At 46.9% G+C, this 20,548-nt stretch overlaps 1 protein-coding gene across 1 annotated transcript; it reads right to left on the bottom strand.

The window, feature by feature from the left end:
- Positions 1–1,053: 1,053 nt before the first annotated feature.
- Positions 1,054–1,986, bottom strand: LOC128940689 (G-protein coupled receptor 35-like). The gene has a single exon (XM_054282298.1). It carries the CDS (start codon positions 1,984–1,986, stop codon positions 1,054–1,056), a length of 933 nt encoding a protein of 310 aa, XP_054138273.1.
- Between the last annotated feature and the right edge of the window lie 18,562 nt (positions 1,987–20,548).

The raw sequence follows: 20,548 nt of genomic DNA, 5'->3' as shown, positions 1-20,548 counted from the left end.
GAATGGGATAAATATAAACTGCTGTCTTGGTTTGGAAAGACAGGTGCCTGCTAAGGAAGGCAGGAGCCTCTCCTGAAATGGAGAATGTAAACCCCCCCCCACACCCCTCCCAATTGGTATAAATTTTAAATTAAGGGGCTCTCAGGCAAAAAAATATGGGAGCAGGAAATAACAGTTCTTTAATAGGGAAGAAAAATAAAAGGATAAAATAAACAATGCAGTACACTAGAACAACACTGACAGAGTCAGAACCCAACCTGACACGCTGTGGGTCAGGCTGTTGGTGGCAGTCCCATTGGAATTGTGGCTGCAGCCCTCCTGCAGTGTCAGGGGTGGTTCTGCTGGAGCAAGGGGGATCTGTAGAGAAGGGTGGAATCTTCCCCTGAAGATCCAGTGGCAGAGGCAGCTGGTGTTCCTCTGGGGAATCCAGTGGAGAAGCTGTGCTGGTGTTCCAGAATCTCCAGATTATATCCGGGTAGGAATGCTTGGCTCCTCCCTCTGGGCTCACATCTCCCAATGGGATGCTGTAGTTCTTTTCAGCCATGCAGTGACATTCAATAGCAGATGTCCCCCCAGAGAGAGGAGTGGGTGTGGAAGAGATAAAGCAAACTGCCCACTGAACAGAAGACAACTGCCATACAGTTGGCAAATAGAATACATCTTGGCTTGCAGTCTGGGACAACTGGATTTGTTTAATAATGGAAACAACCTGAAATACACGATGAGGTATAATATGATAGATACATTTGTATATGTTGGCGAGAAGGATCAGTGGATTTTGGCTGCAGAAGGAACTAAAAGAGGTACATGGCTCACCTGTCTTGCTGTACCAGTAACAACTAGGTGCTGGAGGGTGGAATGGAGGCACATTAATAACAACTGATTACATACACACTTTTACATATCTCTGTGACCTATGTGTTTAATGGAAACATAGAGTATAACTTTCTAAACCTAACAAAGAACTTGCTAGAGAAAAAGAGCAATACTTATCCCAATAGCCCAGAAGCTGTATTTTCTCTTTATGTTGCAGATATTGGGGTTTGTTCCCCTTTAGCATGTCTCTATCTGCAAGGGGTGGGTTGCCTGTGCTTGTTGAGTGCTGGCTTTGGGCTGTAGAAAGGCTTCCTGGAACTCCCTGGTGACAAAGTAGTAGCAGACACTATCGAGACAGCAGTTGGATGTGGCAATGCACCTCAAAATGGAGGAGAAGTTGTTCATGACACAGAGCAGGAAACAGGTAGCTCCAAAGCTCTCCATGATGAACCTGGCGAGCAGCCCAAGGAAGGCTGGCAGGAAACATATCATAAATACAATCAGATTTGCATAAATTATGTGTACAGCTTTATGGATCGATTTCTCCTCTGGTGAATTTGTGTTCAGATGTTTCTTGAGGTCCCTGATGACTTCTGTGGAGCAGAAGATCAAGATGGCAAATGGGAGAGTGAAAACAAAGAAAATGGCCAGCAGGCTGAGAGCAACAGGCAGGGTGTCGGTCTGGAAGCAGAGATCTGCATGTCTGTGGTGCATCAGCTGGATGGTGGCACTGACTATCACCAGGACCCACAGGAGCCCACAGAGGAGGGCAGCCTTTGACGGGGACCTGAAGGCCCTGGCTTTCAAAGGGTGCTTTATGGCAATGTATCGATCAATGGAGATGAATGAAACGATGTAGATGCTCACTAACATGTTGATAAAATACATTGTCTCTGTAAATTGGCAGAGCTCCCCGCGGGCTGATTTATTCCAGAGCAAATAAACCATGGAAGGCAAGGTGCAGATGACAGAGAAATCTGCAAAGACTAAATTCATCACATACACCCTGGTTTCTGTCCACTTCTTCATCTTGCAGGAGAACACCCAGAAGGCAAGGACATTAAATAGTGCTCCAAAAAAGAAAATGAAGCTATACAGAGCAAACTCAATGAGGCGAACATGGGGGTGAGGTTCTAGATTTGTGGTGCTGCAGTTGTTGGACACATTCATTGTCCTGAGTTACAGATGTTCTGAGACCTGAAATAGGAAAAGACATGGTAAGACCTCTTAGTGACTGTAAAAAAAAAAAAAAAAACACAAAACAAACCACATGTAAGTACTTATGTCCTTTGTTAAAAATGTGAATTTGAGCTTTCCAGAGCTGCCTTTCTCAGTCAGCCTGTGTCATTCTTTGGCATCCTTTGTCAAGTATTGTTTATGTCCATTCAGTTTATGAGTGTCTCAGGGTACATTTCCAAGGGAACATGGCAGACAGCATTTATTAAATAAGGAGATCTTGAAGTGTGTGTGGGCAGGAGGCAACATGGCACTCAGAAGAGCCCCCGCAGGTAGTGGGCACATCCTGTGACAATGTGAACACAAATTCCTTAAACCAGGCTGTGCAGATGATGTAAAATTACCCTTAGCTTGGTGTTGAGCTAGTGAGGGTTTGCAGCAATGAAAACTAAAGCCCAGCACAACCCATGAGTGAAAGCTCTTCTGTCAGATAGACTGGGTTTGGATTCAGACTGGGGGTGAAGGGGTGGGAGCGCATAGCAAATGTCACTTGATAGAAATTCTCATTCTCTGGTTCTATCTGGGAAGGTTTCTGAGCCTTTGCACCACCTTGTGAACCTGGAGCCCCTCCTCCAAGCTGAGGAAAAAAGCTGAATCTGTATTCCTGCTGTCCCAAGGGAGAGAGTGAGGTATGCTGCTCTCCACCTCGCCAGGAGGGGAAGGATTTACCTGATTTTAAGTCCCTTTGTTCCAGGAGAGAGTAGGAGTCTGCAGATGCAAAGCAGAAGGTCACATCTGGAAGAGGGAACACCACTGCAGAACAAGGGCTGAATTAGATGGCTCCTGCTCCAGGCAGGCAGCCAGCCACCCTCAGAAATCCATGTTGTGGGTAGTACCTGTTGAGCCTCTGTCACACTAGCTGCAAGATGCTTTGCAGGAGTATTAGTTGTGTGAAGAGTGTGAGTTCATGGGCTGATAAAAATCGTCTTTCAGCAGAGCCCTTCCTGTGCACCGTGGTTTCATGTGACAAGCACATGGAAAAATTCTCTGAACCGGTGATTCTCAGTATCTGTCACTTCTGCTTGCATCTAAATTCATTTCAGAAAAAACAAACAAACAAAAAAAACCCCTTTCAATGTAAAGTAAGTTTTTTACAGAGTGAAGTGGGCAGGGATCTGGTGAAATCTCACAGCTTTCAGAGACCTGGGAAGGGACATCACCTCTGCCTAGTTAAGCAGTTATGTGCCTCCACCAGCAATGCAGACCTTGTGGCCAGTGGGTAAGGGCACTGCCTGCAAATGAGAATTCAGTCCTGAAGTGACTGAAAAATACACAAATAACTCAGTTTTTGGAGGGATGTGTAAGTGTCTTGCAATAGCAGACACTAATGTGAATAGTTCTTGTATGCTCAGGCCTGGCTTTCCCAACAGAAGCTTGCTGCTCATTGCCCGTACCCTGCAGGGAAGGGGACACTTGTCCCCTGAGGAAAACATCTCTGCACTATGGGCAGTAGCAGCAGGGAACTGTCACTGTTTATGGTCACTGGTTATGGCACAAGGCAGAAATCTGACAGCTGCACTGGGGCCCAGGCTTCTTTTCACTGCCTTGGGATGCAGTGCCTGCAGCAGTGCAGGTCTGCAGTGCCTGCAGCAGTGCTGGTGTGCAGTGTCTGCAGCAGTGCAGGTCTGCAGTGCCTGCAGCAGTGCAGGTCTGCAGTGTCTGCAGCAGTGCAGGTCTTCAGTGCCTGCAGCAGTGCTGGTGTGCAGTGTCTGCAGCAGTGCAGGTCTGCAGTGCCTGCAGCAGTGCAGGTCTGCAGTGCCTGCAGCAGTGCAGGTCTGCAATGCCTGCAGCAGCCTCTGCAGAGGTACAGCACAGGCAAACCACACTGCTGGGCTCTGCAGCATCAAAGGGCTCTGGCCAGCTCTGCCTTTGGAGCTGGAGACCTGGCCCAGTGCAGTTCCCAGCAGCAGGGCTCACAAGTGCACCAGCCCACAGGGCAGTCCAGAGGCTGGGAGGAGGATGGAGGAAATGAGTAGAGGGTTTAAAGCAGTCCAAAAAGCACTGAGAGGGGATGAATGAGCAAAAAAAACCCCCCAAACCTCTAAAGAGGTTCAGCTTCACCAGCTAGCATATCCTGTGGCTGTGTGGAAATGCTTCATGTGGGGTAGATGAAATGCCTGCAGCATCAGAGGGGCCAGGCAGCAACTTACAGCTGTGACAAAAGGATGGAGACAGCTGTGAAACAGCATCTTGCTGCTGCTGGAAGACCAGCAATTGGCTGGGGCTCAACAGACAAGGTCACCAGTGCTGTGCAGGGTGTCCTGCTGTCCCCACCATAGGCTGGGCAGAGCTGGTCAGCAGCTGTTCCCCAGCCCAGAAGCTGGTGACCATCTGGGGAGGAAGGCCTGGGCTGGGCTTGTTTCCTCCAGCATCTCAAGAAGCAGGAGGCTTCTGCCAGACCCTGAACAGAGAGGCTGGAGGAAGAGATGCAAGGCAGAGGCTGAAGGCACAGGGGATGTTGCAGCAGCACTGTAGTGGCTGCATCCAGTGTTTTTCCAGCAGGAAAGCAGCTGCACTGAAGGGGGAGTCTTGCATGGAAAATTCTTCTCCATCCTTCTGGGAGAGCTCAAAAGTGGGCAGGCACCAAGGGCTGAAGGGTGAATATGGTGGGTGAAATAAAGGGTGAATTTGGTGGGTGAAATAAAGGGTGAATATGGTGGGTGAGGTGGATAAGGACAGCATGGGGGCCCTGGTGGGTGAGGGAAGGAACCTGGAACTGAGCAGAGGGAGAGCAAGAAGGGAAATGGGGGTGAAGTCAGGTACAGCACAGCATCTTGTGCATGAGCTGCCCTCAGACCTGCCACCTCCATGGCAACAGCCCTGACAGTCACCAGCAGTCCCACAAATGGAATGGGTGGCTCCCAGCAAATACTCAGTGAAGATGCAGCACAGGTGTGAGAACAGGGGCAGGGCAGCATCTCCCAGAGGTTTTAATGTACCCACAGCACTGCTGGCCTGCCCTGGGCAGGAGCTGGGCTGGGGGGAAGCATGGCCAGAAAGAGTGAGCAGCAAAGTGTCCCCAAAGCAGAGGAGACCCAGGTGAGGGCCCTGCCATGGTACTGAAGTGAGGAGCTTTCCCTCTCTGTTTCCAAATAGCATAAAGAAATCTGCAAACTGCCTGCTCCAGCCTTGCTGCTGGTGTTCACACCTCAAATGCATGGATCTAAGGCACAGCAATTTATTCTCTTCTTTTTGAAACTTGTGTTCTTTCTGGCTCATCTATCACTGCATCCCTTGAAAACTGTAATGTGGTCACCCTAACCATGATCTGCTTTGATAGATGCTGAAACGAGTTCTCCTAGACCAAAAAAAAAAACTCTTAGAATCACTCATTTCCCATATTGGGATGAATTAACTTCCAGTTCTCAGAGCTGTGATATTCCAGGTAAAGTACCCAGAGAATACCTTAGAGTAAGAACAGAACCTGGAAGGCTCAGAGATCACAGCCCACCCCAGGGCCCAGCAGAAACCACACTCAAAGCCTCCTCTGCTCCCCCAGGCACAGCAGGACCCTGCTCAGCAGTGTTCAGCCAGCAAGAGAGGAGAAACAAAGTGATGTTACCTGCAGATTTAAGGTGCCAGAGTCAGCAGCAGGTGCCACCCGAGGCAGGGCACGCAGGCTCTGTGCAGCCAGGCAGAGCAGGCTGGGCACAGGCTGCCAGTGCGGGGCAGGGGCCTGGCACCAGCAGCTCCCTGCTACTTGAGGCTTTCCACAGCACCTCCTCCTCCTGCGTAAGAGCAGATTTCACATCAGTTAGCTTTCGAATGCCAGCCTCCTGGCCAAATCAATGCTGGCACTACTTTACAGTGAGCTCTGGTGCCTCACCACTGTGGAGACCTTTGGGGGCATTCCCTTGTCTAGGAAGACACAAGAAGCTTCCTTCAAAAAGCTGTTAGATCCCATTGGCTCCTTCCCCTGTTCGTGTCTGTTCCTATGTCCCTGAGCCACTCCTTCCTTATTTCCTGATTGCCCTCATCTTTGTACTGCCCAAGACCAGGGTCAGCCCCCAGGCTTGACCCTCTCTGTGTGGCTGCTGGGACCTGCACATCTCACCACGCAGCTGAATAAACATCTGTGGATATTATGCAAAGGTCCTTTTTGCTTCCTTTCCCTGGACTGTGCTAGCAGCAATTCAGACTGCTACACACCACTCTGCAGTTTCTGAAACAGGGTGTTCTATGGCCAACAGAGATGTTCAGCAAGTGGGGGTTTGAAATGCTCACTAGTGCTGAAGTCTAAGCTAAGTAAAGCCAGGAAGGTGCAATACTTGGTCTGGATGGCCCCATGCAGCTCATGGTACACCTGAGTGTTGAGTTGTGTTTGCACAGCTCTGGATGTGAAGGTTGGCACAGGGAGCAGCTTGGCATGTAGTGTAGGAAAGCCTCCCCAGCCCTCCTCAAATGCTGCACTCAGATGGTGCCTGGGGCATGGATGGAGCAGGAGAGGGTCATGATGGGGCAGCATTAGGGCTCTGGCCTGCAGCCCTGTGTGAGCACAGGTACAGCCAAACCATGGGGAGCTTCAGCTGGCACCTAAAGCAAGGCCTCAGCATCTCACATGGGTGGCAATGAGCCTCACTTGTCAAACTCTGCATTAACAGAAGTGGAGGGGGCAGGCAGAGCTGTAAGCCCCAAAGGGCTCAGTAATGGGTTGTTAATTGGTGTCAGTAATCAGTTGCTAGTGGGGACTGCCTCGCTGCACACTCAGGCTTGGCACTGGCCAGCTGCTGCACTGCTGTGTTGCAGGGATGCTCTGATGCTTGGTGCCCTTCAATCAGCACCATGGGTGCTGTCCTGGCTGGGGGAGCTGTGAGAAAGGAAGAAGGTGGCTGGAGCCCGGCTGAGTGAAGGGTGGAAGGATGCCTAGCTCAGGAGCACTGGGTGGCACCAGGCAAAGGAAGCTCTGCAGCACAGCTGCCAAACAGGGCAGAGCTCCAGGCACAGGATCCTGAAGATAAGCCCCACTCGCTGTGCCCCACCACAAGGCTTCTGCAGCTCGCAGCCATCCCATAACCACAGAGATGTGCGTGCTGATCACAGCCCTCAGGGGGCAAACAGGCATCCAAAGTCCTGGGTGTGCCTGTCACAGGAGGAGCAGCCCGTGTGAAAGGCAGGAGCCATGTCAGATAGCTCAGAACCACAGGCTGATAAGACCCTTGGATAGTATCTGGCATTTGTAAGGTGCTGTGCAGGAGGGGGGCAGGGGAGCTGGGTGACACGAAATGCTGCAGTGGCTCTGTGGGTGACAGTGTGAAAAAGGGACAGGAGGGTCACTGCAGATGTCCAGGGATGGGAAAGACCTGTGTGAAGAGAGCCACAAAGCAAAGGTGGTGGGAGCTGTTTGCCTGTGGTAGCTACAGCTGCATTCCCCGGAGAGGCTGGTGATGTGAGTTATTTTTGAGTTAGAACCCATGGTGACGGCCTTGTTCACAACTGGGGCTGGAAGGAGCCTCCTTCCACCAAAAGGAGGTTTCCACCAACCCTTTGCCTAGAGCCATTGTCTGAGGCCATGTCCAGTTTGGTTTTGAATAGTTTGAAGGATAACTCCACACATTCTCTGGGCAACCTGTTCTAGTGTTTGATCATTCTGAGAGTAAACTTTTTTTTATGTTTTAACAGATTTTCCTATATTTCAGTCTGTGCCTTTTGCCTCTTGCCCTTTCAGCTGTGTCAGGGAGAGGGCAGGAGGCAAAAGGCACAAACTGAATTATAGGAAAGTCTGTTTAAACATAAAAAAAAATGTTTAGTCCCTGCCACTGGGTGTTTATACACATGGATCAGATCCTTGAGAGACTCCTCCAGGCTGACTAGTCCCAGCTTTTTCAAGAGATATTCCAGTCCCTTAATCATCTTTGTGGCCTTTCCCTAGACCTGCTCTGGTAAGTCCAGGTCTTTCTTGTACTGGGTACAGTCCCAGCAGTGCTGGGCAGAGGGGCAGGGCTCACCTCCCCTGAGCTGCTGGCACTGCTCATTCCCCAGCAGCCCCAGCTGCTGTTCCCTCTCCCTGCTGCCATGGCACACTGCTGCCTCTCCATCAGCTGCATTCCCTCCTGGAGCCAGGCTCTCCTCTGCCAGGCTGCTTTCCAGGGGTCAGCCCCAGCCTGCCCAGGGGTATGGAGTCATTCCTCCTCAGCTGAAGGAATTGCAAGCCCTGACTGTCCTGCTGCTCTCTGGATGCTCTTTCCTGGAGGGTGACATTTGAGGGACACAGCAGTGTTGAAGGGAAGAGCACACTGTGAGTGTCAGCTCACTGCAGGCCTGGCTGTAAAAGGTGAGGAGATGAGCAGCACTGGAAAATTACTTTGTGCCACCACGATCTGCAGGTACTACAGCTGATGGTGGGGACTAAAACTGCCAGTGTCAGGAGATGGAACTCAACCTGTGGAGTTCCAGCTGATTTGGAGGTGGTGATCTAGGAAAGAGCCCCAAAGAGGGGTGTAAAGCAGGAGGATGAGGTGGCTGGGGAGAGAAGACCATGGATGGGGGACAGGGATGGATAGAGGGTGGCCAAACTGGTGTCTGGACTGATGAACTCCACCACTGGAAGGAGCCAGGGAACACAGAGACATGGAGCAGATCTCCTCTGGGATGGTGGCAGCCAAGCAGCACTGGGGAAGGTCAGGCTGTGACAGTGGCACTGCCTGCAGCAGTGTCTAGCCTGGACAGAAGGATTCAGCCCCTCATGGAAGACAGCAAAAGTCTGCTCATGCTGGATCTGCTGAGCACCTGGCATTTTTTACCTCTCTTCTACCAAATCTCAGTGCTGGAAGATGCTGACCTGGTACAGATTACATCTGTTTGTGTTTGCTAAAATACAGTACACTAAGTAGGACTGAACAAAGTGGGTTTGGTTGTGGTGTGAAACAGGGGCAACACCAACATAGGATGCTGCAAATCTTCACAAGCCAGCCTGGGCAACCTTTGAAGGTACCACCTTTGCCATGACAGCAAGGCAAAAACACTCTTAAACTTGGTTTGGGTTTTTCCCCTTCCCCTCCCTCAGTCATGAACATCTCTTTCCTGTATAATCAGTTTGAAAGGTCACTTTGTTATGCAGTCCTTTGGGTTTGGAAGGTCTTCACCTTCATTAATATTCCAAATTCAAAGCCTAATTTATTTACAGTTTACATTCATATGTCCAAGAAGGAGGAAAACAAAGATGGGCTAAGGGTGGCAGTGTTTGCACAGCCAGCCATGCTTTATTCAGGATGGGCTGCAGCAATACCCACCTGTACAGTGCTGTACAAATACATCTCACAGGTTTGGAATTATTTTATACATGGAGCAAATCCTCAGTGCTCTTCAGGCTGCACTCCAGCCTATCCAGACTTGTTATGTTGATGCTAAAGACTCACATCATTGATTTCCTGAGATTAAAAACTCCCTTTTGCTCTCTCTCTCTCCCTCTCTAAGAATCATTTTGTTTCTGAGTGCCCTGTGTTTGAGTGGAGACCTCTAATGCTTCAAGAGCTCCACCAGATTTTTTTCATCACTCTCCCTCAACCACAAAACACTCAAAAAAAAATAAAAAGAAAAAGAAAAAAATGGGTTTTGCTAATGGGAAGCAACAGAGGAGAGTGGAAGTAGATCTGGTAATTGTAACCCATGCTCTGACCTTGTCTAGTCCCAGGAGAACAAATCAATTTATCCTTGGCTTTCACCAGAAGTCTGTAATTTGCCTGTAGTTATCCTCCCATTTCTGCATTTGCACAGAGGCACTTTCAGCCTGGAGAAGCATCACTCCTCCCATGTAGTAGTTATGAGTGTTAGAGGCTTTTGCTTATACTTTTGAACTTTGCCTATAGAAGTGCTTTGCTCTGAGTACTCTAGCACAGGCTAGGCTGAAATATGTGTATGCTGGTTTCCTGAAATAAAAGTGTACCTAAAACTCACTGGGTTCATCACCCTTCTTCCTCCTGCTTATTTTTCCACTTGCCTTCTAAACTCCATTCCATTTGTTTTTTCATAAATTTGGATGAGAATGAGCAGTTTAGCTCAGAGATTTTTAAACTGGGAAACTTTTGCTGTAGGAGGCAGGACAGCCATCAGAGGGTACGGGGAGGGAGAGTGCTCCATAAACATCCACTTTTCAGAAGGAAAATTACCCCAGCAGTCAAGAACTAGAAATAACCTGGCAAAGGAGAGGTGATTAATTAGATTCAAGTTGGTCTCACCTCATTTGGAAAGGTGATGATGAATCTGCACCAAAAATTCCCTGTTGCGTCAGATTGTTTCCATTTCCTGAAACTGAATGCAAATTTAGAAATACAGTTTAATAATAAATTTAATAAATGGAAATTTAGGAATAGTGATTTTGACAAGATCTGTCAATAGCACCAAAGCACTTGGGACAGGGGGCAACCAGATGATGATGACAAATGGGTTTTGCCTTCCTGTGCAAGCTACAGAGCATCAGCATAACAACATTGTGCCATTGCAGTGACAGTTTGGTGTTTTTGGGGTCCCCTGTGGCAGGAAGGAAATTATGAATCTGACTCCATGTTCTTAGAAGGCTAATTTATTATTTTATGTTATTATATTAAGGAATTCTATACTTAAACTATACTAAAGAATAGAGAAAAGATACTTACAGAAAGCTATCAAGAAATATAATGAATCTTGTGACTCTCTCCAGAGTCTGACACAGCTGGACTGTGATTGGTCATTGAGTCAAAACAATTCGTATGAAACCAATCAAACAATCACCTGTTGGATAAACAATGTCCAACCACATTCCAAAGCAGCAAAACACAGGAGAAGCAAATGAGATAATATTGTTTTCCTTTTTCCCTGAGGCTTCTCAGCTTCCCAGGAGAAGAATCCTGGGCAAGGGGATTTTTCAGAAAATATGATGGCGACATGACAGGGCTGAAAGCAATGACACCACCCTGATCCTGCTGGGTGCTGTGAGCCACTGATCTGCCTGTGAAGTTGTAGAAAATGTAAAGTGTCAGTGATGGGATGGAGTGGTAACCTTTGAAGGGCTGCCTTATGGACTAAAACAGTGAACTGGTAATGTTTGCTTTCCTTTCCAAGCCAGGGAGGCATATAAGCATATCTATCTATTAAAATATATATATATCTTAACCTTTCCCCTTTGCAGGGCTGTGCTGATACACCGTGCTCAGAGAATAAAACAGAAGAGCAAGGAACATGAACTTGGCTGAAGAACACGTTTGTGAGATGTGCATATTTCTCACTCGCACGGACAGGAAGCAAGGAAAATGTGGTTTGGTAAGGTCAGCTCCAGCCTCTGACACTGGAATTTAATTTTGAGCTTGGAAATCTTGGCTTTCAGCATCTCACAGTTAAAACACATGGGAATTTGTGCACTCTGGAGAGCCACTGATTTGCACCAAGGCGTTTTCACTGTTACTTAATCACGCTGTTATCCAACCACTCATCAAATGTAAGAAATCAACATAGCACGACACTTTCACCCCCTGGCCTCGTGTCAGACACATCCTTTTGCCCAGAACTTGACAACACTGACAGCTCTGCCAGCAAACACAGGCTTCCCATGGGCCTCCTGCTTCCAGACCTCCCTGCTGTCTAGGAAAATAAAAACCCAAAATTTGGGTGGGAAAATTGGCCCAAAAAGACCCCATATGGTGGTAGTGGCTGCTCCCCTTCCCAGCAGTGAGTGAGCAGGGGCTGTGCAGAACACTGAGCTCATCAAGGGAGCACGTGAAGAAGGGAAAACAAGAGCTGTGCTGGATCCCATTTCACTGCCAAGTTCACTTGGTGGCTGCTCTGCTCTGGTACTTTTCTCCTGTGTGATAGCCTTTATCACCACAGCCTGTGACTCAGCAGGCAGCAGATTTCCCCAGAGCCCCTTTGTGCAAATATCTGACCACAGTGCAGATTCCAGGTGTCATTGATATGGCCCCTGAGCCTGCACATAAACAACCCCGCACCTTCTCATGCCTGTTTAGAGCAGGGCTTCCCTTGGTGCTGGTCAGGGACACCAAACCTGCCCCAGCTTTGTGGCTGCAGTAGTGACAGCAGCCCCCTTACCCTTATCTGGGTCCCTGCCCTTTACCTCTCCCTAGCTTCAATGGCTGAAATACTTTCAGCGCTTTAAAATACTCATTTTTCACAGTATTGGTTGTTTTGGAGAAGAAAAGGCCTCCTGTGGGAGGTTGGTCCTCAAGAAGCAGCACAGATATCTCCTGACCTGCTTGTCCAGCAGAACACTGGAGCACAGTGATGGGACCAACTTGTGCAGCTGCTTCCAGAGCCGTGGGATGGGTTAGCCCCTATCATTGTGGCTGCTTTTAATGAAGGGGTGGGACCATTGTTGGGTTAAGAACGATTTATTGCTCAGATAAACATCAGCCTCAGAGGCTGTGAGGTTTTAGAGGAGCAAGCAGTCAGCCATAGCTCAAAGCAGTCACAAGTTCTTCATTACAAGGCAATATAAACCTTCTGATCCAATGGACAATTGCCACAGGGTTTATTTTGCTTTTCTAACATGTCACCTTTACTCACTTCTACTGCACTGTCGATACTTTGACCCCATGGGGTCCTACCACACATGCACACAAATGCTTTTATTATAACCTCTAAACTCTTAGCTGCTCTACACAATTACACCCCTACATTATAAACCCTTCACATCTTATCAATGCAGTTTCCCATTTACTTAAGGCATATTCTTCCTTACAACTATAGAAACACAAATTTATTAATTTTCTGCTTAATGTTTGTGTATTGTATTTTTACATCAATCCAGGCTTCTCCCAAGGCTGCAGATCAAACTCTCCTGTGTCTGTGGAAATTTCTACCTTTCCATTTCCCACATTCCCCTCTCCCAGCACACTAGTGCTCCCCACCTGAGAGAAAACATTTTGGGGTTATGTGCTTGGAGTCTCCATCTGCTGTGCATGGCACCATTGCTGCACACAGAGCAGGCCCTGAGAAAGCCCCACCTGCACCCTGAGGCTCCTGAGCCAATCTGCTGCTGCTGCCTGAAATGCACTGCTCAAAGTCACCTCCAATGCAGTTTGAGCAGGCTGTGACCCCTTGGGCCACGCTGGGCAGGAGCCTGTGGGGACACGTGTGCTGCTCTAAGTTGCTTATGTGACTTCAGGCAATTGCTTCATGCCAGCAGCCCCTAAAATGTGCATTATTTCTCTCACTGCATCAGTATCTTTTTGGCATTTCAACTGACATGTAAGTGACTACTCACCATGGCCTTGAGCACAGTGCAGTGTGTCCCACACACAAAGGAAACCTCTCACCTGGTGGTTCTCCTTTCCTCTCTGAAGTAAAAGGTCAGTGGAAAATCAGCCTCTACTGCTGGTATTACCAGAAAGCATAGGACACAAATGAGATGTGATGTTGATTTTTTGCCTCCTACATCCTTATATAGTCTGCAGAGAAATGCCCCGATGAGGGAAGGAATGATGCATCTGACTCCACTGATATCAGAGGGCTAATTAATCACTTCATTATTCTATATTATTCTATATTATATTAGACTGTGTTACATTACATCTAAACTGAATCTGCCAAGCACTCAACCCTGCACAGAACTACCCAGAATCTGGTGACTGTCACCCAACAGTCCTGACACACACACACACACACACACACCTGGCCCTGACAGGCCAAGGGAACAAAACCCCATCACTGTGGGTGAACAATCTCCACACTGCATTCTGCTTTGGCACAAACACAGGCACAGCAAATGACAAGAATTGTGTTTCCTTTCTCTGATGTTCAGAGAATGTGAAACCCAGAAATATTCTTGGGAAGAATTGTGCCTTGCTTTTCTCTGTGAAGAGGAATGTGGTGACGCCTCTAGGTTTAATAAACTTGCAGGCAGGGGAAGTAACCTCCCATTACGTACTTCCATTACATTTGAAAACAATTTCCCAGTTTGCTACAAGGTGACAGAGTTCTCTGTTGCTTTGTGGAAGTCCAGGGGTGCCTAAACCCCATTCCCATTAACCCTTTAGTGCCACAGGAAGGAGGGTGCTGATCCTGCATGCTGTGAGCACACAGCTGCCCACCTCAGCCCTGTGTGTGTGTGTGCAGGGAGATTCCCTCCAGCACACAGGGGGAATTTCCTTTCTGCTCCCTGTGCTGAGGGGCTGGAGCAGTGAATAAACCAGGGTGAGGATAGAGAGGGGCTGTGGTATTTTCTGGGGTGCCCGGTGGCAGGAAGGAATGAATCTGACTCCATGTTCTTAGAAGGCTAATTTATTATTTTATGATCTATATTATATTAAAGAATGCTATGCCAAACTATACTAAAGAATAAAGAAAGGATACTTAGAGAAGGTTTAACAAGATACTAATGAAAAACTCATGACTCTCTCCAGAGCCCTGACACAGTTGGGCTGTAATTGGCCAATAAGTAAAAACAATTCACATGTTGGATAAACAATCTCCAACCACATTCCAAAGCAGCACAACACAGGAGACGCGAATGAGATAATATTTTTTTCCTTTTTCTCTGAGGCTTCTCAGCTTCCCAGGAGAGAAATCCTGGGTGAGGGATTTTTCCAGAAAATGTGACCATGACAGGGGGCTCTGGAACAGCAGGATGGGGAGCTGGGCCAGGCACCTCCAGCACCCACCCTGCCCCAGCCTTCCTGTCCTCACACCCCCAGCTCTGTGAGCTGCTGCCCTATGGCTGTGTTCTGGTTCCTCTCACACCAACATAAACCCTCAGTGACAATTTATCAGCCATTTTATTTATTATTTATGTTTAAGGTGTAGGTCCTTTTTTATCAGATCCAATTTATTATTTGTTTTTAAGGAAAATTTATGATTCTAAGGAAATTTCCTGACACCACTGTTAAATTTGGCTGGGAAAACTGAGGATCAGTTTTTTTAAACCAATTTTTCAACACCAAGCTGTGGCGTAATTCAGGTTTCTATTTTGACCATTGGAGCTGGTTGTTAGAGAGCAGTGAGGGTGATGTCTCAAATTCAGGCTGCTCTGGTGACAGCAGGATCCACAGCACAGCAGGGACCTGGGACTGGGACATCACTTATCCAGAGCTGCTGAGGACATTTTAATTACGTGAAGCTAGACAAAACAAGGTGTAGATCCTTAAAAAGAAGTACCCAGGACTGGTAAATCCAAGCAAAACCACATCCTCTTAGGGAAAGAAACAGGCAGCAAGGAAGAAATTATTTGTTCACCTTGCTTACGTGTTTAATGAAACCAGTCATGGTTCCTCCTTTCTCTTCATTCAGTCACATCAATTTCACTGCAAACCTTTTATCTCAGGAAATCTCTGCTTGATTTGCTTTCCTGATTGCAGATCACTGTGTTGCTTTTCCTCTAAACAGAGATCAATCTCCTTTTTGCCCACAGCCAATTTGCAGTGGCTCTGCCAGGCTTTAATACTATTTTTCTTATCACCCTACTGGATGCTATAACATCTGAGGTGACCAGAAGGTTATAGTCAGGGGGAAATGGTGTCTGAACTAGGTGTCTAAAGGTAATTTTTAACTTTGTAGCATCATTTCCAGATAAGACAGTGCAGAAGTCCAAGGGTTTGCGCTCCAAAATTCAGATTAGCCCCACATTGCGTGGGCAGATCTTTGTGACAGTGATATTTCCTCTTGACATTTGAGCACTTGCAGCTCTCACAGCCTCAAGCCTCCATCCAGGGAAAGATCCCATCCCCGGGAGGGAGGCAGGCCCCTGTTCCAGTGCAGGAGCATCTCAAGCCCTAAACATGGTCCAGGCTGCTTTTGGGTGCTCCACCTTCATAGTAAAAGTAATTCCTGCCTGAAACAACTTCTGAAGACACTGGCATCACCAAGGTAAGTCAGAACACAGCCCAAGCAGCCCCTGTGAGCAGAGCTGTGCCTGCTGGGCTGGGTCCCTGCTGAACCCCAGCTTTGGTACCTTCAGTTAAAGTGCTTTGCTGACACCACTGTTAAATTTAGCTGGGAAAATTGATGATCAATTTGGTTTTCTTTTAAATGCAGCCAAAGAGAGGAAATGGGTTCATTTGTGGTGTTAAGGTCTGTCTAGCAGATGTCCCCACAATGCCACAAGAATCAGGTGTGAATAACACCAAGCTGTGGTGTAATTCAGGCTTCTATTTTGACCATTGGGAGCTGGTTATTTAGAGAGCAGTGAGGGTGATGTCTCAAATTCAGGCTGCTCTGGTGACACCAGGACCTAGGACTGGGACATCACTTACCCAGAGCTGCTGAGGACATTTAAAGTACTTGCAGCTGGCCAAAACAAAGTTGAATAATTCAGGAGGTCCACAATTATCCAGGGGGTCTGGCTGTGTGCAGCTGAGTGCCCCAGGACACCCTGGCTGTTCATCCCCTCCCTCATGGCCTTTGCTGTGGCACTTGTGCACCCTTCAAGGGGACAGGGGCAGCTGACACCAGGCTCAGCTTGTTCACCTGGGTTTTGCAGCCAGGTTTTGCAGCAGAGAGGTGAGTGATGGATCTGGTAACCTATTAAACCTTGTGTAGCTGGCTGCCACTCCAAAGGCAGTGGCCAGGAGCCAGCTGTGCTGCTCTCAGGGTGTTTTGCAGAGCTAATCAAAACTCCACAACTTTTGTGAAAGTTTGAAAGCCGGTATGTTTATTATTACAGTGCTGGATGCATGTGGGAATCGTTCCCCTAAAATGACATGCGTGCCTCTGGGAACTTCAGGTCTCGTTTTATCCCACTCCCAAATACATATCCATACAAGTTCACAATAGGTTCATACATATTCATTTTTACGAATTTCGCGTGACATTTGCAGCTAGTTCTTCTTTATCAGAAAGAATTCCTAGGTCAGGTTGACCTGCTCTCACAGCAGTCTCTGTCTCTCTCTATCACCCTCTTTCTTCCTCCCCCCTTTATCTCTGTCCTTCACTGAAGCAGTTTCTCTGAGCCTAGGTTCTGCAGCCAGGCTAAATAGCTCTGTTTTCTAAACACAGACTCAACTCAGAGATGTACATTTCACCTAAATCAAAATGGATTTCTACCCTGGAAAATTTCCACTCTGCCTCAAGGGCACCAGGGCACCCACAGCTGTGGCAGCAGGGCAGCTTCTGATGGCTGAGAGACTCCGCCTGTGTTTGCTCTTCCCCAGTTCTGAAAAAAAAAAAGAAAATTCTGGGAATGTCTGTACACGCGCAGAGCACAGGGACCTCTCTGGCTTTTAGCAGATCCCAGGAGCCTTAATAGGCCTTGAAAAGAGAGATGAGAAAAAGTCATTAAGATTTTTCTTTGTTTCCAGAGCTTATTATCTACCTTCTTCTTTGGCAACCTCTTTTGTGATCCAGCATAGAGCAAGTGGGGCTTGTATGTTTATGCCTCACAGCTCCTGCTGTGAGAAATGTATCCTAGGAAATTGGTCACTGACACCTCTGTTCAGAATTGTGGCTGTTTCAAGGTTAAAAACAGTTAATTCTTATTTTCTCCTGTGTTACAAACATATTTTATGAGAAATCTTTTTGCTAGGATTTTTTCTCCTGAGAAGCTAAGAAGCCTCAGGAACAAAATGTAAACAATGGTTATCTGCTGCTGTGGAATGCAACAGGTGCATCTGTGATTGGCTCATGTGGTTGTTTCTAATTAATGGCCAATCACAGCCAGCTGGCTCAGACTCTCTAGTCTAGTCACAAAATTTCATTCCATTCCTTTCTATTCCTTTCAAGCCTTCTGATGAAATCCTTTCTTCTATTCTTTTAGTATAGTTTTAATATATAATTTTCTTTTAATATAATACATATAATGAAATAATAAATCAGCCTTCTGAAACATGGAGTCAAAATTCTCCTCTCTTCCCTGGTCCTGGGACCCCTGTGAACTCCACCACATTTGGTGAGCCCTGAGTGAAGAACATTGCCACACTCCTGGGTTATTTATTTGTTTGTTTGTTTGTTTTTCTTGGTTTTCTTCTCTGCTCTGCTTCATAACCCCTCTGTAGCCTTTGAGCTCTGCTCCAGGAGCTTTACCTGCCATGCACCCTGGGATAGACGAGTAATGCAATGATTGACTCTCACAATTAACAGACAGATATCATGTATATAGGCTAAGAAAAGTTTTATAGATTTATAGTTATGTTGTACCCCCTCATGTGGTTATCAAGGGACATCTGGGAGGGCTGGCTTGTCACTGTGGAACACCTGAGCTCCAATCAGGGTTTGAGGAGGAGATCACCACTGGACAGCAAAGAAGGGACTGATGGACAGAACTTTGGGAGGGGTTAAAAAGTGTAACAGGGAAAATCTCTATTGTGAGGGGGCTGAGCACGTGGTGGGGAAAATCTTTTGCTCCCAGCACTGTAACTTTTTTCTTTATTCAGCCTTCTGTTGTATTTTTGATAAGGTTTAACAAACCCTTCTAAACTATGAAAAGTGAGTAGCTATTTCTCACACACCCACCTGCCTGGGTCACAGGGAGAGGGAAGAGGCCAGTGACAGCTCCAACGAGCCAAAGCCCTTCCCTTATTGCTCTGGAGATTCTCACACAGGGAATGCCCTGTTTCTGTACCAGGCTGTCTTTCACACAGACATTACTGACTTCAACATCCCAAGCAATACATTTATTTTGCTTTTTCTTTGCCTTTTTGGTGTCTATTTGCCCCAAGTGCTAAATTCCAATATTTTTTACAGTTTGGTGCCCATTATATTTAATTTCCAGGTTCTCTGAGACAATCAGACCTCTCCCCTGGCATGGAGGACCATGTTACCTTCTCCACAAGGACCACAGTGCTGTGCTCACCTGCTCCACCACACCCCATCTTTTGGGGAAGCTGAAAGGCTGGAGAGGAGCACAGACCACAGATCTGCACTAATAAACACCACAAGAACAACAGAGAGATCTAAATCCTTGTGTGATCCAGGCTGGGAGACCCAAGCCTGCAGCTCAGGGCCAGTGCATCTCTGAGACACTCTAGGGTTACAGCCCTACAAGGACATGATGATTTATAAAGATCTCTATTTTTTTTAAATAATCTTTAAGAAATAAAAAAACACAACCCCAACATTTGAAACAAGAATTACACTGATTTCTGAGAGCAGCAAGAGGAGCTGGCAGTGGGAGGCAGAGCTGTCACATCCTTTGGGACAGGTAACCCAAGCTTATTTTGAGTCAAAACCAACCAGAGTTTTGCTTTTACTGAATTTTCCAGTCTTTGTCCTGCAACATTTAATCCTCTGTGATTAATTACACCCTAATTTACTGAGATCAGAGTAGATAGGGCCACAGAGAGCCATGTACAAAATAATAATCATTATTTACATAAGCCTCTTAGTTCATGTAAATTGTAACTTTTCGAATGCTGGCAGAGTGACTTCTTTTCATTACCACAATTTCTGTGGCTGTAATTAGTCCTGTAGGAGGATGATTACTTCTCTTATCATTAGTAAGAGAGAAAAGATAATTTGTTACAACGGTGTTGGCTTCAGTGCCATTGTTGGCTGTGGCTGGTGGGATTTCCACATGGGGACAAGGGATTTACAGGACAGCACAACCCACAGAGTGCTGCCAGAAGGAATTATCTGTGTCTCCTTCCTGCCCCTTTCCAGCCATTATGGAAATATTGGTGTGGGAAATGGGTTCGGATGCTGGCTGGACTCTGACACTCAATAGCCAGCAGGGAGGCACAGCAGTGTGAAAGACGCCAATCACTTGTTTTTAAAATTTTAAAAGTTTAATAGTAAGAAAATGGTTATAAAAATAGTAATACAATTAGAGTAATAACAATTTGGACAATTTGAATTAGGACAATATGAGACAATGATGACAAAGAGTTATGGACATCCAGGTACTTTTTTCTGGGCAGCACAAGCCCAAAAAAGGAAAAAGGACACCCGTTAACAAAGGATTAACCCTTAAAAACAATAACCTGTTGCATATTCATACACCTCATCCATGATGCATAAATTCCATTCAAACACAGGATTCTGTCTGGTCGTCATCAACTTCTTCCTCTGAATCCTGACAGCACCTTTGAGGCAGAAAGAAGTTCATTTCTTCTGATAAGAGGGCAATAAATTATTTTTCTCTGAAAGATTCAGGTGTCCTGTGGCTGCTATCTCGCTGCAAGTCCTTTCTTTAAAAAAAGTCTCCTACAGAGCATAGTTTCTATTTTAACATTTTGTTATAACCTCAAACTATATTTAACACACTCCTTAAGAGAATCAATACAGCATTACTTTCTAACACAACACACATAATATTCATTTTAATATTTGCGAAAAGCCAGTCATAAAATACATGCATTTTTCACAGCAGCAGAGCTGCAGACACCGTGTTTAGCGCTGCCACCACTGGGAACACTGTCTCCTGTGGGGCTGACATCCTGCCCTATTGGTATCACCAATATTGTGGATGGGATGTGCCTGAGCTTGTCTGGCCCTGCTGCTGAACCAAATGGGGGCAACTCTGGTGTTTCACCCCAGAGACACCTTTGGCTGGCTGGGTGTGTGGTGTCTCACCCCACAGACACTTTTGGCTGGCTGGGTGTGTGGTGTTTCACCCCAGAGACACTTCTGGTCAGCTGGATGT

This window comes from Melozone crissalis, unplaced genomic scaffold (genome assembly GCF_028551555.1).
Source record: "Melozone crissalis strain CALT ecotype California unplaced genomic scaffold, PUWL_Pcris_2 ptg000034l_1, whole genome shotgun sequence".
Taxonomy (NCBI): domain Eukaryota; kingdom Metazoa; phylum Chordata; class Aves; order Passeriformes; family Passerellidae; genus Melozone; species Melozone crissalis.
This window is presented reverse-complemented; position numbering and strand designations above follow the sequence as displayed.

Bases quoted from the DNA above. Each gene is read 5' to 3' on its own strand.
- LOC128940689 (XM_054282298.1), bottom strand. From the start codon at position 1,986: ATGAATGTGTCCAACAACTGCAGCACCACAAATCTAGAACCTCACCCC.